The 16,677-nt window shown below is 56.4% G+C and overlaps 1 protein-coding gene across 3 annotated transcripts in view; it reads right to left on the bottom strand.

Annotated features, from left to right (window-relative positions):
- The window catches only part of OLFM1 (olfactomedin 1), a 35,472-nt gene that overhangs the window by 12,988 nt on the left and 5,807 nt on the right, over nt 1-16,677 (bottom strand). The window contains exons 1-4 of one of the 3 annotated variants that reach the window (XM_060153269.1): nt 12,198-12,347; nt 10,156-10,305; nt 5,376-5,531; nt 2,718-2,937 (exon numbers count right to left, since the gene is read on the bottom strand). In XM_060153269.1, coding sequence (XP_060009252.1) covers nt 2,718-2,937; nt 5,376-5,531; nt 10,156-10,305; nt 12,198-12,347 — 676 coding nt within the window. Of the gene's footprint in view, nt 1-2,717; nt 2,938-5,375; nt 5,532-5,668; nt 5,781-10,155; nt 10,306-12,197; nt 12,348-16,677 lie in introns of those variants that run through there. The other 2 variants (XM_060153271.1, XM_060153270.1) reach the window with 2 other exon arrangements.

Here is a 16,677-nt window from a genome sequence, read left to right as displayed (position 1 = left end):
AGCATCAGTGCTGGCTTCCCCTGTTCTACGCTCACCGGCAACCTCCCAGCGAAGAAACAGGCTGCTAAGATGGTACCTGTTTGCAAGGCTAAAATAAAGACTAAAATAAGCAGCCGCAGGTATTGGTTGGGTCTTTAAGTTACCGAGCTTGAATGAAACCTAGGAAGCGGGAGAAGCAACAGCAGCTGTATCTACGTATTACCTGTTGTCTGTCTACCTATCTACCTACCTACTTATTATCTGTTGTCTATCTACCTACCTACCTACCTACTGACTTACCTACTTACCTATCTACCTATTATCTGTTGTCTATCCAACTACCTACCTACTGACTTACCTACCTATTTACCTATTATCTGTTGTCTATCTATCTACCTACCTACCTATGTATTATCTGTTTACCTACCTACTAACCTACTTATCTATCATCTGACTGTCTAACTACCTACTGACCTACCTACCTACCTATCGGTCTAGCTGTCTTCTTTACCTAGCAATCATGTCTAGCTATCGGGTACTACGTACCCACCTGCCTACGTGTCCTATCACCACCTACTCTATGCTGGGCACAGTGCACAGCCCGTGACGTGAATGGTGTCTGTGGACTCACACAATGACCCCAGGGCGCAGGGACTCCTACGCCTTCAACTTACAGACGAAGAGGCGGCTGAAATGCAAAGTGGTCAGTGCCTTGGGTGAACCACAGGGCCATTGAGTGGCACCTACCACTTTAGGACACTGCCTCCCCCAGATGGGGGTTCTCAGTTCGGTGTTCACCCACATCACCCACCCGAGTGCTGGTGAAAGATGGACCCCCACCCACCTGCCCGAACACTCAGCAGGTCCATCTACAGGTCAAGGTCTTTGTGAGTGCAGAAGTGACTGCACTCAGTGGTGGAGAACAGGGCTCCAGGGGCCTCTTCATCCTCTCTCCTTATTTCAGCAGCCCAAGGGGACCCATGTGAAAGCCCCAAGATCCCAAACCCTAAAGTGAATTCACCCAGCTTCTAAAAATAGGCCGAGTTCGGGCACGAAGGCTGCTCGTCCGGGAAGGGCAGCATCCTCCCGGAAAGACCCTTAGCTTCTCATCAGTTGTTACTTTGCCCCCTCTGAATTTCCACTTGGCTCCTTCATCCGTTAATCGGAAAATGTGAAGGTTTAATCTTGGTTTCCCACTGGTTTCTACACGGTCTGTCTACCGGGGAATAAAAATGCTACTGTGGAGAAATAAGTAACAAAGAAACCCCCAGGGACCGCGAGCCCCCAGGGGAAGCGTTGGAGGGTCTGGAGAGAGGTGACGGGAGCTTAGGGTAGAGCCAGCTTTATGGGTAGAAACCCAAAGACAGTGCCCACCAGAAGTATTCACGCAGTCCCATAACCACGGATAAGCCTGATAACCAATAGCATTTCAAACATTCCCGCTGACTCCTGAATGCTGAAATGGGAAGAGCTGGTAGAGACCGTCCAGCCCAGACCCCCTCCCTGGGACTGTCCCAGGTCACCCAGTCCCGGACACACCAGGACGTGGGTGCCGTGAAGCACATCTGAAGAAACGCAGCAGATAATCCCTCACGTGATGCAAGTGTACAGATCACAACGGATTCGTCCTAATGCTCTGAACAGCGCTCACCGCCCTCTCCCGGACTGGGGAGCGTTACTAGGGCACCTAGAACGGCATAAAAATAAACTAGACGTGGGAACCTGTTCAAACAAAAAGGCTGGCTGACTCGACCTTCTTGCCCTTTGAACGTTCTCTCTCTCCCACTTAATAGCAATGGGGATTTTTTTTTAAAGTATTTGCTCTTTGGGGATGTTTTAAGTTTAAAATAAGGCATTTGTAGTGTGTGGGGGGCGGGGGATGAAAAGGGAATCAAGTGAAAACATCAGATAAAACCTAAAGGAAACTTCTTCATAAAGCAGAATTACCCTAAAAGCTACCCTAAGTTACTCTAAAAAGTAAATCATATGAAAAGGAACAACCTCTGTGTTAGAGAACAGTGGGTGCAAGGCCCAGCCAATCTTTCCTAAGAAAACCTGAAAATGGAATTGGGATTTAAAATGTGCTACTTAAAAGTGGACTCCGACGCTGACACGTTAAGATTTGCTAAAGCAATTAACACGAAAGTTGATAAGGCGAGTGGGTATCAACCACAAATAAGATTCCGAAGGAGCCCAGGGGCCGCTGGCTCCAGTCCCACCCCTTCCAGGCACCAGGAGGGACTCCCTGGCTTGTTGCAAATGGCAAGTCTTCCACTGTGATGTGATGGATTTTTCTGCATGACTCAGTATCTCAGGGAGCTCCATCAGCCCTCGTCCGCAAGCTGGAGGGAATCTTAAGATGTACGTTTCCCGCTCTATGAAAACCTGTGTCTTAAAAAGTCACCCAACACACACATACACACGCACGCGCACGCGCACACACACACACACACACGTTCTTCAGATGGTAGGTAACATCTAACATCATTTTTCCAGATGTGCAGCTCAATGGGCTCTGTGAGCTGGCCTCTGCACAGGATTGGACAAGGCCCTAGGACAGGTGGTGCCTACTTCCCTCGGCTATCTGTCAAGGTAGCCCTACCCAGGAGCCCTAATCCAGCCATTGCTCCCTGACGCCAGGCGGGCGCTGTCCACTTCAGCACCACTCCCTAAGCCTGAGCGAGCTGAGTGGGGAGGTGGGCGGTGCAGTGCCCCGCCCCGCAGGGTTCTGGGCCTACCTAGTTTTTGCATGCATGCACGGAGCCTTTCTTCAAGATTGGACACTCTGCTCTGAAGTTCATCGTAGTCATAGGCGCCAATTTCTTCTTGCAGCTCGTTAAGCACTGACGTCAGATTCTGGACCTCCTCTTTAAACTGCAATACCAATTTGGCATCGGCCTTGTACTCTTCCAACACAGGTATCAAAGGCCTAAGTTCATCCATTTTCGCTTTTATCGCCTGCAAGGTTAAAATAAGCTGGGTTCAGTGCGATGCGTGCAAAAACTTGTAACACCCTGCCTTGGCCTGGCTTCTCCCTAGGTGAGGGAAAATGTCCACACTCCCGCTTTATTTATAGATTGATTTATTCTGGTCCACAGGAGTTAGAAGAGCATATTAAACAGTCTTCAGAACACCAACATATTTGGGAAAGGTCTTTATTGTCAGTTTAGAATGCAACATCTGAAGGTTACATGCTTTAAGTCACATACACAAAGTTTCTTTTTTTTTGTTTTTTGTTTTTCAAAAAATGCATTGACAAGGGTTCAAACTGTTCATGAAATGCATCTACAGTCGCATGCAAAAGAGATCCTGGTTGTATTCAAGGTTCCTTAGGGGTATGGTGCTAAGTAACGGGAAATAATAGTAAAAATGCAGGGTGCAAAAAAGCTCTCTGGCCCTCTGTCATGGTTACATGGGAGTGGACTGCTTCTTCAGTCACTGCAGCATTGAAAAAACTCTTTTAAGTTAGCCCTGCAAGCAAGAAAATGAAAACTGTTGAAGAACTAGCTCACTAGCCTGCCTTAAACAGATAGCCATTAACAGACAAATATCTTCACGGTCACTTAAAAAGAAAAATCACACTTCAAGGCTAGAGTCAGTCCAGACAAACTGCTTTAACAGCTAGGTAGATGCCCTCACAGCAATTTCTGCCGAAAGCGTTTAAGGCAATTAAAGTGTGGTCAAAGGCAGGGGCTGCTTTTCCTCCCTCAGAGCCATAGTGCCCCAGATTTGGGAAGTGGGACAGAGTGCTTGCAGAGAGGATCTAGCCCACAGATGCTGACGACACCCTTAGAGGAATGTGAGGCTACCCCAGAGAAGGGAGTGCGGGCCTCACGAGGAGAGACACAAGCTCTCTGGGGTCAGGCAGGTCAAAATCTCTTGCCGAGATAATTCCTGATGACACGTCTGAAGCGAGGACATGTCCACCTGCGATAGGCTCATTTCTCCTCAACAGGTTCAACCTGCTATTATTTTATTTATAATATAGGTTTATAACTTCATTAGCTTGCCGTCTCATCTATATAACATATTGCTTTTAAAAGCGAACTAGTTCTTGCTGCATGCCGGGAGCACACATCAAAGGAAAACATTAGCATAGAAAGGGCAGGAAGACCTAGAAGCATCAGCAGTTTCCAGTCCAGCGGGGCTGTGTGATTTGACCCATTCATTTACATCTGAGCTAGGTTTCTAATTAACATGCATGTATACCTCAATTAAGGGGCATATAATTTGTCAATTGAACCATGCTGAAGCTGAGTAAACTCTAGGTGTATATATACATATTTGTACGTCTGTATATATAAATTTAGGTCAAACCAACTGCGGCTTTAATGTCCAGAGTTACATGGAGAAAAGGAACACATACTGGGAAGTGAGAAAGATGTTGGCATCTCTCTTCCTTCCCTGCAAATCTACAGTGAGACTTGTCACAGCTAAATTAGGTCAGATGTGAAGAATTGCCTTGAGTGATCCCTGCTCAGAAATGGCTGTAATCAATTAAGCTAATCCTTGGCTAATGTGATTCACCTGCAGCAGCTGTTGAGTCGGGAAGGACCAATCACGTGCCTTCTGGCTAATCTGCAGCTTGGCTGGAGATGCTGGGAGCTGGGGCCCTGGCCTCAGAAGCTAATAGGTGTGAAAACCGCACCTCAACTCTGCCCCTTTCAAGGTGAGTTTTGCCAAACCAGGGTGAGGGCAGGTGGCCTCTCTGTTTCCAAGGAGTGCTGCCCTTTGCAAGGAAAAGAGCATCCTTGCTGGGTTCCTTCCTGGCCTCAAATTGCTATTCTGGAGGGAGAGTGGGAGCATGAAGGGGGATCATGCAGTCTCAGAGGAGGGGGAGGGGGAGGGGAGGGGGAGGGGAGGGGAGGGAGAGGGGGAGGGGAGGGAGAGGGGGAGGGGGAGGGGAGGGAGAGGGGGAGGGGGAGGGGAGGAGGAGGGAGGGAGGGGAGGGGGAGGGGAGGGGGAGGGGAGGGGGAGGGGAGGGGGAGGGGGAAGGGAGGGGAGGGGAGGAGGAGGGGAGGGGAGGGGAGGGGGAGGGGGAGGGGAGAGGAGGGAAGGGGGAGGGGGAGGGGAGGGGAGGGGGAGGGGGAGGGGAGGGGAGGGGGAGGGGGAGGGGAGGGAGAGGGGGAGGGGGAGGGGAGGGAGAGGGGGAGGGGGAGGGGAAGAGGAGGGAGGGAGGGGAGGGAGAGGGGGAGGGGAGGAGGAGGGGAGAGGAGGGGAGGAGGAGGGGAGGGGGAGGGGAGGGGAGGGGGAGGGGGAGGGGAGGGAAGGGGAGGGGAGGGGAGGGGAGGAGGAGGGGGAGGGGAGGGGAGGGAGGGAGGAGGGGGAGGAGGGGGAGGGGGAGGGAGAGGAAGAGGAGGGGGAGGGGAGGAGGAGAGGAGGCGCAGCACACGTACCTTGAACTGCCTGGCCAGGTGTTGCTTATGACTCTCCTCCACCTGTTTGAACTTGGACTCCAGTCCTTTCATTTGGCTCTCCATCTTCTCCACGTACTGTAAGTCCCTCTGAGTCCGCCTGTCCAGGACCTCTATGGATTGAGACATGTTTTGCACCTGTCAAGAAGGCAAGAGATTCAAGGACGGAGCTGCGGCAGGTGCCTGCAGACCTCATTTGCCTCCTAACGAACGACAGTGACCTTTTCCACATGGCCAGCCCACTGGGAGCCAGAAGCGGCTCGTGCGTGACTTACTAGTTAATCACCAGCAGCAGGGATTGTTATGACCAAGAACCCCCCAAACAGAGCAAATTGGTTCGGTCAACATTTCTTCTGCCATCTTCCAGGACGTGTTCTTACAACCAGGGGTGCAGGGACCTCTGGTTCCCTGTTGGTCATAGCTCCAGGCATATGGCTTTGGGTGATTTTTTTCTTCTTTTTTTGGGGTGCGTGGGCAGGGGATTGTTTCTAGTCTCTTTATTCTGCAGGATGAAATCAGTCAGGCAGGCATAAACACCAACAAAGATGAACGGCATAGCTGGGCTTCCCCCACCTCCAGGCACAGACCTCTTTCCCCCTAAATCTCACTGGGTGTCTCGCTGAGAGGGCTGATTGCATAAGCGCAGTGCTCGGGAAGCAGGGGACTGGGCTCCCAGAGTCTGCATCTTGCACGCCATCCATCACATCCCACAGTATCATAGGTAGATGACTGTTCTGAAAACATGTACATTCAGAACAGAGATTCCGGAATCAATCACCCAGCAAATGAAGAATCTCTGTTCTGCGCCTTTACAGGCAGATCTGAATTGAGTCTAGCCTCAAGATGAAACTTTAATATTCAACAGGGTTCCAGAGAGCTTCAAAGAAAAACAGTTTTAGTGCAGCCACCTGCCAGTGCATTTTATTTTCAGGAAACTGGCTTGCGCTTCTGTGCCAATGCATTTGGGGTAGCAGGGAGGTGGAAAAGGCTCAGGGTGGCCAAAGTGCTGTTTGGGTCATTTTCTCAGAATCGAATCCAATTACCAGTGGGAAGATACCTCCATAACCGCAAATCTTCATTTCTGTTTTCTTTTTTGCTGAATTTGCAAATACCCTCCCTTTTTTGGAACTAAATCATTTGGGTATGAGGCTTAGCTTTGCCTGGTCAGTAAAAGAAGAGATGATAGTGTGGTTTGCACTTCTTAAGGTATGTCCTTCACCCCCCGCAAATAAAATAAATGAGAAAGAGAAACCCAAAGGAGGAAAAACTGATACCACTCAGCTCAGCGCTTAAAAATGCCTGGGATTCTCTGGCTTGTTATTTGAAAGGACTGCGCACGTATTCAGTTTAAAAATTCAGGTTTGTAAAATACAGTATGTGGGTGACTCTGACTCGCTCTGATCCTTTCTGTTTCGATGTTTTAGGGGAAACTGAAATATACTTGCTCTGTTACCTCAGGTCTTCCTGTCCCCCTCAACAGTTTGTTCTGTCACTTTGAATAACTGAGGACTTCTTTTGAGAAAAGCTGTATTTCCCTTTCTCCCTCCAGGCCCAGCCCAAAGGCCACCTCCTCCAGGGAGGCTTCCCTGATGAGCCAAGCCAGAAGTGGCCGCACACCACTTGGGAACACCATCACCTTGTTGGCACCGTGCCTGCATGGCAGTGACCCACACCCCTGTCTCAACTGCCTTGCTGGACAACGGGGGGAAGTGGACAGGCCTCACTGCAAGCGCAAGGCCCAGCACCTAATGCACAGCCGTAGGGCGGGAGGAAGGAACGAAAATGACAGCTCCAGTCAAGACCCCTCCTCCTCCTCCTCCTCCTAGGGGGATCCTTGATGGACAGCAAAACGCACAAGGCTGCCGCTAAAACCTGCCGAGCAGACGCTGCGGGGCCCTCGCGGGCTTTGGCCTGGCTCTTCTGCTGGGGTCACACACAGCCCTCTGGGCCGTTCAGCGGCCGGAGAAGGATGCTTTTAACACATTTAAAAGTTTTTAAATTAAATTTGAAATTTAGAAAACATATTTTCAAGATGCTAAGTCACTCAGTCGCTTTAATACGCCCCTCCTATAGTCCTTCCCCGGCGGGATGAGCACCTCCCTCTCCGGCTGACCAGAAGGCAGGTAATCAAGCCCCCGGCGGCCATCACACTCCTGCATCTTCTCTGAGCTCCCGGTCTAGAGACCCCGCCTCTGGGCGCGTCCATTCTCTCACCTGTAGGATGTGTCCCCGAGGAGCCAACTGAGGAGTTCAAGGTCACACAGCTACCAAAGGCACAATCCCCCACCCCGCCCAAGGAGGCTGCAGGTGCCCGGGGGGGAGGGGCGGCAGCAACCTGCCCACGCAGCAGACACAGCTGGCCTGGAGGCGACCGCTGATCGCTAATACTTATGGGACTTTTCTACGTTCCAGGCACTGCTGAGCCCACTGCGTTATGGAGCTCATCCGATCCTTACAAAACTCTGGGGGGTGGGCGCTATTTCAAGTCTCATTTGACACAGAAGGAGACCAAAGGCTCAGAGAAGTTAAGTGCCTTGGCTACTGTCACACAGCAGACAGCCACCATGCAAAGCCCGGACCGACTCCAGAGCCCACACTTTGAAGCTCTGGGCCATGAGCTTCTTCAAAGAAGAACAGAGCCTGAGGCCCCTGCCCGCCCTTTGCCATGGGTCCTCAGCCCTAACGCGGGGTGAGGGCCTGGCTTTCACGAGACACTGGTGCTAGGTTCCTCTCAAGACCGCAGGCCAGTTCAAAGCAGCACCTCTGGGCTTGGGACCGAAGGCTCCACCTTTGGAAGCTCCTCAGGTGGGTTGGAACAGGAGGCCAGGCTGGAGACAGGCCCAGCTGGGACCACAGGCCCACGGACAGAACAGATGCTCGGATGGTGCCCACCGAGAAGGAAAGAGGAGAAGGAGGCTGGGGAAGGAGTGAGGGACGCACAGCCCTGCCCTTCTCACACAGCAGCCAGGCCCTCTATACAACAAACGGCTTCTGCCCCGAGAAGTGGCGGCAACGCGGTGCCCACAGTGCCCACAGTACCCACGAGTGTAGAAGCGGGCTTTAAATGTCTAAGCAGTAACACTGTGCTGTGCACAGGCAGGAAGGAGGCCTCCGAGGCCTGTGTTCCCAGGGGCTCACAGAGCTTTCTGGAACTGACCACGGCCTCCCAAGGGCTTGAGGGGCCACCCCCCAGCCGCCCGAGGCCCCCCCGAGCTCCAGCTCCCTCCTCTGCAATAATGAATAATTAAAGGCCCAATTAGGCTTCGGTCTAGTCTGGTGTCAATGAATGTTTGTGGAAACTGTTACACACATTTTTCTTTAATTCTTTTAAAGTGATTTACTGGGGTGACCAAAGACGGCAGCACAAAAACGCACAGGTCCTCAGAGGGGAGCCAGGCGGCAGCTGCCCCAAGCCCTCCTCCTGCCCGGGCCCCGTCCACACAGCAGGGCCGCGACAGCCTCAGGGACGCCCCTCTCTCCCCACCGACTTCAAGAAAGGGACCTGCTTTGCCAGAACCCGTGTGAGGGTCTGTGCATGAGCCGGGCTTGAACCGAACTAGACAGACTCCGCCGGCTGCCGGGCCTCCCCCCGGGGTGGTGGCTCTCCTCGCGGCACAGGCCCCCCAGCTGATGGCGAAGTCTCGGCTTTACTGAGGGTGTGTGTGTGTGTGTGTGTGTGTGTGTGTGTGTGGGTGAGTGGGTGAGTGTGTGTATGCACATGCAAATTTGTGTGTGGTGTATGTGTGTATCTGTGTGTTCTATGTGCTGTGTGTGATGTGTGTGTCGCGTGTGCGTACGTGAGCATGTGTGTGTGGCGTGGGAGGTGTGACCCCTCTCCCGCAGGGCGTGAAGGCGCCTGATGTGAAACGCACCCTCTCCCTGGGGAGGGTGGTGAGTGGAGTACTAGGGCCGCCGTTTCTCCTTCTCCCCTCAGTAGCTCCCAGGACAACCGGCGCTCAGGTTACCTGAGACCCCAGGGTTCCCAGGGGGAATGTTCCAGGCAGCGGGTTGCCAAGATCCATGGGGAGTGCCAGCCTCCGTGGGGGGCAGAGGTCGCGGGCCAGGTGGGAGGCCGGTCCCGGGTTTGAGAGCCAACCCGGCTCCCTGCTCACTGGCTGTTTGCCTTGGGAGAGTCAGCCCACCTGCCTGGACCCAGATTTCCACTTCTTAAAACGGGGTGAAAACCTCGCCACCTTCACCTGGCTCTTGTGAAGATCAGGTGAAATAACGGATTCAAACCACAAGTGCTGTGCCCAGGTGGGTCACAAAGGTGACGGTTTAATCTGCTTTTGCACCGGGAAGGCAGCCACGGGCGTGAACGCCTGGCCTGGCTGTTGCCGGGTCCAACCACTCAGCAGCAGGGGGCAAAGATGCCACCCAGCGGCCCTGCTTCTGGGCTCCGAGGGAGCTCTCCCAGGTGCTGCTGGGCAACAGCTCTGAGCCCTCTGGACCACAGGCTGTGGGCGTGACCCGGAGACGGCGGTGTGAGAGAGGAGCCCCAAATGCTCCCTCGCTAAAGCCCACGTGACTCCCAGTGGAGCTTTTCGCCTCCTCCTGGGCAGCCCTGGGGGAGTCTCCGTTCCACCCTCCCTCCCTCCCTCCCTCCCTCCCTCCCTCCATCCATCCATCCGTTTCATTCATTCACCAGTATTCCCAGTGGGCCATGCCAGGGAAGAGTGAGGTCTTGGAGCTGGGACGGACCTTGCTGCTAGCGTGGGCACACAAATGCACACACACGTGCACACACCCTGCACAGACTCACCTTCTCCAGTAGCTGCCTCAGCTGTTTCGTGCGGGCATCCCGTGAACACATGGTCTGCTGGGGGGCGACCACTGTGCAGATGCACCTGCCCTCACTGTCCTGGGCAGAGCTGTACACCTGCCAGCTCTCCTCAGGGTTGGTGGGCAGCACCTGGAGAGCACGTGGGGCGAGGGAGAGGGAGGGAGAAAGGTGAGACCAGAAAGCAGCGCACCGGGATGACCGTCTACGTCCAGCCCCTGGGAAAGGGCAGAAAGAAGTGGTCCAAAGACATGTGCCGACCGTGGGGAGGTCCAAACAGGGAGGAACACAGACGGTCTCCCATCAGGATCCCCAGGGCTGGAAGGGAGTCAAACAGGCATGACTCTTTAAAACATTTTTTTTAATTCAAGGGATTTTTAAATTTCGGGGATGTTTGGAGTTTTGGCATCTGACCCAACTGATAGGCGAGGTGGAAGGGAGGGGGGACCGGAGACTGCATGCTGGTTGACTCACAACGGCACGGAACTGAGAAATAGGATCTCCTCCCGTAAGGTGAGCACGGGAGGCTGGCGCAGCCTCTCTCTGCTGCTCCCTGGTACTGGAGAAGCAGAACCAGTGGTACTAGCCGGGATCCAGCAGCCTCTTAGCCCAGAGCTGCGATGACCCCGAGCCCCAGCAGTGTTCCCGCTGGCGGTCTGGTCAAGGCTGCCCGCAAAGATGCTGGACTTCAACTCTGCACAGGCTGCCACCCACTAGCCATTGGGCAGATGTCACCAAGTTGCTGGTGACATGTTGGGCAGGGGTCACACCCAACCTCAAATCTGAGGTGTGCCCAAGGACGGTCACGAAACCAGAGCTGCACATGGCTGCTGACATGGTGACATGGCTGGTGTCACCTTGCAACCCAGCTCAGGTGGTCCCGCCCATGTACACGGGGCAGACAGACACCACTGTCCGAAAACACCCCGGGTACAGACCCTGCAGCCTGCCCGGTGGCCTCAGGTAGTCACCTCCCTGCTATTTTTAGCGTTGGTATGGGGAGAAGTTGGGTGGAGGGAATCCACAGTAGATACATTTCATTTGATTCATTTCCAACCCCAGGAGCTCAGGACCCAGAGGTAGGAACAAAGTCATCAGGAAGAAAATGCTGCCTGCAGTTCTCGAAAGAGCAGGTGAGGTGAACGGATGACCATCTTAGAAGGGGTCACCAGGAGACCTCCTCCCCGAGCACTGCGCCCTTGACAGCCCAGAGGGAGCGCGAGAGGGAGCCGCGTGTCCTTCACCTCTCCTTTCGGCTTAGAGGGAGCGAGCCTGAGGCGCGCCCCTTCCTCTGCCGGCCCCGCCAGCGGCCGTTCCCCGGTGGTTCCGGCTCAGCCTCCGCTCCCGCCACCACCTAAGTCAGTCCAGTCCAGAGGCGGCCCTGGCCGCTCACCCCCTCCCCCAAGGCATCGCGCGGAAGGCAAGGGGCGAGCCCCGCAGCTGTGGCTCCCCGGGCCCCACCCGGCCCCTCTACACCCTCCGCCGGAGGGGACCTTATGGATCTCCGCATGGGGATGGGGAGAGAAAGACGCCTTGGGACTTTGAGGGCAAGACCTCCGGAGCCCGCCCGCCCGCCCGGGCCCCACTCCGGCCGGTCCAGTCCGGCTTTTGCAAAGTGGGGCGGGCTCAGTTCCCAGCCCCGGCTGGACCCAGCCAGACTGGGGTCCACCGCGTCTCCACCCCTTACTTGCTGAGTGACCTTGGACAAGTCCCCAAGACCCCTGCTTCAGTTCCCTAACCTTATCAACAAGGGACTTATTAGTTGAACGAGGACTCCAAGCCTCTGAGTCCCTGGGCAGGCTCCCCGGCCCCGCGAGGGGACCGGGCAGAGACAGCAAGCGCCACACAGAGGGGACCGCGGGCGGAGGAGTGGCCGAGGCTGGGGTGTGGGGAGCAGGGTGGCCCCCGCGCGTGCCCTTGCCCCTGCGCCCGGCTCCCCCGCGCGGCGCCCTCCCGCCCGGGGCTGGGGACCGGGAGGGAGCGGGCGAGGAGGCCCCGCCAGGGCGGGCGGCGGGCGCACTTACGCCGGTGCTGCGGTCGAGCGTCCCGCCGCTGGCCGCCGAGAGCTTGGTGGTGTTGAGGCCCACCAGCGAAGGCAGCGTCTGGGACATCCAGTTGGTGATCATGGCCATGGTGCTGAGCACAACCCCGATCTTGAGCAGCGGCACCGACATCGCGCCTGGAATGCCTCCTGCGCCCGCGCCGCGCCGGCGCCGGCTCCGCGCCCCGGGCAGCCTTCAGGCGGCGGGCTCCGCGGCGGGCAGGGGCGCCCGGCCGTGTCCCCGCGCCCCCTCGGCCCGCCGCCGCCCGCCCGCCGCCGCCGCCGCCGCCGCCGCCCCGCGAGCCCCGGCCATGGCCGCGCCGCCCCGGGCGCCCGGGAGAGTGGCCGCCCCGCCGCTGCCCACCGTCCTCTGCCACCCGCCCGCCGCCGGGAAGAGCCGCCGGCTCGGGCTCTGAGCGCCGCGCGGGCTGCGCGCGGGGGCCGCGGCCGGGAGGCGGGGACACGTCCGGGCGGCGGCCGACGCAATCTGCCCAGGAAACGGGTGGATTTTTCCTCTCCACTCCGGCTCCCCGCCGCCCCCTGGCTGCTGGCAGCGAGGCCTGCAGAGCCCCGTCACCAAGGAGTAGGGAGGGGGTGGCCCGGGAGGAAAGACAGACCATCCCCTCCCAAGTCGTCAAAATCCGCCCGCGCAGACGGCGGCGTCCCTAGCGCATGGGCTAGCCGCTGCCCTTCCACCCTCAAGGTCGCGGCCAGCGAGCCCCAGGCAACCCCCTGAGACCCACCCCATCCATGCCCAAGGCCTCCGCCCCGCTGCCGGGGACTTGCTTGGCGGTGGCCCCAGGCTTCCTCCAGCCCGGCAGCCCACCGAAACCCAGCCAGGAGGGCGAACTCTTGGCGGGCTCCGAAAGCAGCCCCGGGGGGGGGGTCTCCAGCCCCAGTGCTGGGGGAGGGGGCTAGGGGAAAGGCCCTTCTGGGAGCCCGGGACAGCCAGGAGCCCTAAGGCCTTTGCTGGCAGCTGTGGCACCGCCCAGTGTGGGCTCCTGGGTCCAGGTGGGCATGCAGCAGGGGTGCAGAAGCTGGGTGTGGGTTTGGGGCTCAGGCCTCCGCGCAGGGTTGCTAAAGCGGCCCCACCCGTGGTGAGTGTGGTGCAGGTGGAGCCCTGGTCAGGGGCCTGGGGTCTGTGGCTGGGGGGCGGAGGGGGTGTCCTCACTGGCTCTCCGGGTGTGTGGGGGGTCCTGATGCCCAGGGAGAGGGGCAGGGCAGGCTCCACAAGTCCCCAGCCCTCGGCAGCATGGGTGTCAGGACACACGTAAGTCTCCTTGGAAGCACAGGCCTGACTGGGTCAAACATCTTAATAGTGCTTTAGAATTTGCAGAAGGCTTCTAACGGGAGATGAAAGGCACTTCCACCAGGCCTCCCATGAAGCTTTCCTCTGCTGCGTCCCCCTATGTAGCAGGGACTGTTACAGCCAGGATGGTCCTCGCCTGAGCACTGGTGTGAGACTCATGAGCTGAAGACGCTCCTTTGGTTTGTTAACCTGGTTAATGCACGGATCTGTGGCAGCCTCTGGGTTGGAGGCAGCAAATTTCACCAGTTGGGGAAGGGCGCCATCTCCCAGCTCCAGCGGGTACTGCAGGCTCTGCTCCGCGACCGCGGTGCTCTGAGTCCCGCCAGCTGGGTCTGGGGGTGGGCAGCAGTCCCCCACTCTCTGCCTTTCTCCTTCAATGAACGTTTAACACCGATTTAGGGCCGCAGGCTGTGCCGACCCACGTCACTCACACCCGCTTCCCGCTGCGGAAGGACATGGACCACGTATTTTGTCGGAACAACTTCCAATCCAATCCAATCCAATCTCCAAAACCTCACGCCGTCCATTGCGGAAGCTGCAGGTATTTACTTATCACCTACTATGTGCAAGATGTGGGGTGCAGTGTGCTGCAGACCCCAGATCAAAACCACGACACGAGGTACAGCCTGCTGTAAACCCCAGGACAGAAGCAACAGCAACGCGACAGATCAGACTCCGGGCATGGTGCGTGAACGAAAACTTCCCTACAACCAACAGAGCGCATGCATCACCAAGAGAAGCATCTCGGAGTGGACCCTCCGTGTACAGACTCTGGGACCAGACAGCCTGGGCTTGAGCCCTGGTTCTGCCCCTTACTGGTTGTGAGACCCTGGCCGAGGTAATTAGCCCTTCTGTGCCTCGGTTTCCCCATCTGTAAAACGGGTTTAATAATAGCAGGATGTGTAAGGATCCAGTGAGTCAGTGCAGGAGCAGACACGGCAGCCAGTAGGGGTGCCCATCCTCGCCATCCCCGCTTTGCAGAAGACCAGAGGTGCTCCGAGGGGACGCTCAGCTGAGCGACTGGTGCGAGAGCCTGTGACAGATGCCCCTGGACACCTCCGCCCCCTCTCCAAAGAGCTGCTTTTGGCTAACGGCCACCCACAAGAGATGCTGTTGATACAGACGTACAGATGCAGAAGAGGTATTCCTGGTCGGGAAAACAGCTCCCAACACCCAGAGCTACGTTCTAGGAAGGGGAGCTCCAATCACAGCCGATACAGAGAATTCGAATAAACCTCTCCTGATCTGAAGAACTTCTGATCTGATTTCATGGCAGTGATGTCCCGCGGGATTTACAGTGGGTGCTCTAAATTAGAAGAGCGCCAACCTGGCTGGGCTGTTCAGGGGAGGAAATGAAATCCAGGTCATTTACACCCATGAAGCCAAGTCCTGCTCCAAAGACCTGCTGGAGTCTAGACCACCCAAGGGTTGAGGAATGCCTTCAGCTCCCCTGGCCGGGGACTCTCCCAGACTCTCCAGGGGACAGGCAATGACGGCCAGCCTGGAGATCTGAAACCCCCTCATCGTATTTCTCCTGAGCCTGCAGTCCTGATAGGGAGCCTGAAAGGGTTTATGGCATCCCCTGAGGCATGGCTGAGAAGCAGTCTTTTGAAAAGATTTGGGTTAGTCGCACTGGGCTGCCAAACGTGGGCTGCACCCTGGAATTCCTGCAGCTTCCTGGGAACTCAGCTGACCCCAGGAGGTCAAAGCATTGAGAGGGATGGGAGAGAAAGCTGACTCACACCCCCACCCCCATGCCTTTAAACCCTAGTCAGAATTGAATAGAGGCACTGTTTTCGCCCCTCCCACCCACCAGCTGACTGCCCGAGGCCCACCCTGGCCTCCTCCCACACCCTCTGCTCCAGCTCTAGAAAGTTCCATGCTCCTTTCATAAATGTTGCCTCAGACTGTCACAACCAGACAATGGGAGGGAGGCCGCAGCCCCACCTTGTCTTAGTCGCCCCAACAGAAATGGGGTCCAGTTCGGGAGAGGCACTTTGAAGGACAGGGACAGGAGAGTTCAGCGGGCACCTGCCCTCCAGGCTGAACGCATGGCTCCTGGGGCCCCACAGACATTACCATCTCCTATTTTCTGGGTAAGGGAGCTCATCATAACTAGTGGAGGATGGTCTGGTTTCTATTGAGTAAGTAATTGATCTTGACATGAATTAGAAGGTGGTGTCATTATGGAAACATCTAAGAGTCAGCTCTGGGGCCCAGCTGGGTTAGGGTTAGGGTTAGGAGGCTTCCACACGTGGCCACTCCCCGGAGCACACACTCCGCCCTCAACACATCACCAGCATCTCAGACCAGCGAGGACCCTCTGCCTGTGGACCCCAGACGTGGCCTCAGAAACCTCAGCCCCTCTACCAACGGCTGGTATTGACCCTGGAGCAATCCCTCGCGTTGCTTATGGGGTGACTCAGCCAATGCCCTCTCCCCAGAGGCCACGCACCACTGACTCCACCTGTGCAGAGTCACCTTGACAAGATCTGGGGGCTGGACTGCCCGGGTGGGGCACAGGCACCCACCCATCGGAGAGCAGAAGTGTTTACAACCCCGAGAGCTCTCCTCTGAGTCCTGCTATGCTGTCAGATCTACCAGCGGCATCCTGGGGTGATGAGTAAAGTTATTTATGATATTTATGAATACACCTCTGTTCTTTCTTTGACCCTCACACCCCCAAAGCACCACTTGAAGCAAGTGGGAGTGACTTTCCTTCCAGAGCCATGTGCACCCTGGGGACATCTGTGCTGGGAGGTTTAAGCTCCTGGACGGTGTCCTGTGTGCTCACTACACTGTTGCAAGGAACCGAACTGCCCTAGATGAGCGTCTCCAGGTGAGGGCTTCTGAGGAGACAAAGCCCGGGGCTTCGGCACCTTCCACCCCTTCTCTCCGCTGGACTCTTCAATCCACACTCTTCCCAGTCACTCGCGCTCTTACTGACCATCCGATTTTAAATGCCATTGAACCGTACATCAGAGACACCCAGGCCAGGTCCCCACTGCCCAGACTAGAGCGAGGAGACGGGGAAGCCCATGTCTTCTAAACACCGCTCGAGAGTGAGGGAGCCACTGTTGCCCACTGTCACCTACGTGTTCGTCATGGGACTTAACCTGGGTGCAGAAGAAGGGGAGACCCTCTGAGCAAGGAG

Source organism: Lagenorhynchus albirostris, chromosome 7 (genome assembly GCF_949774975.1).
Source record: "Lagenorhynchus albirostris chromosome 7, mLagAlb1.1, whole genome shotgun sequence".
Classification (NCBI taxonomy): domain Eukaryota; kingdom Metazoa; phylum Chordata; class Mammalia; order Artiodactyla; family Delphinidae; genus Lagenorhynchus; species Lagenorhynchus albirostris.
The sequence above is the reverse complement of the archived record's forward strand: the minus strand, read 5'-3'. Positions and strand labels throughout refer to the sequence as shown.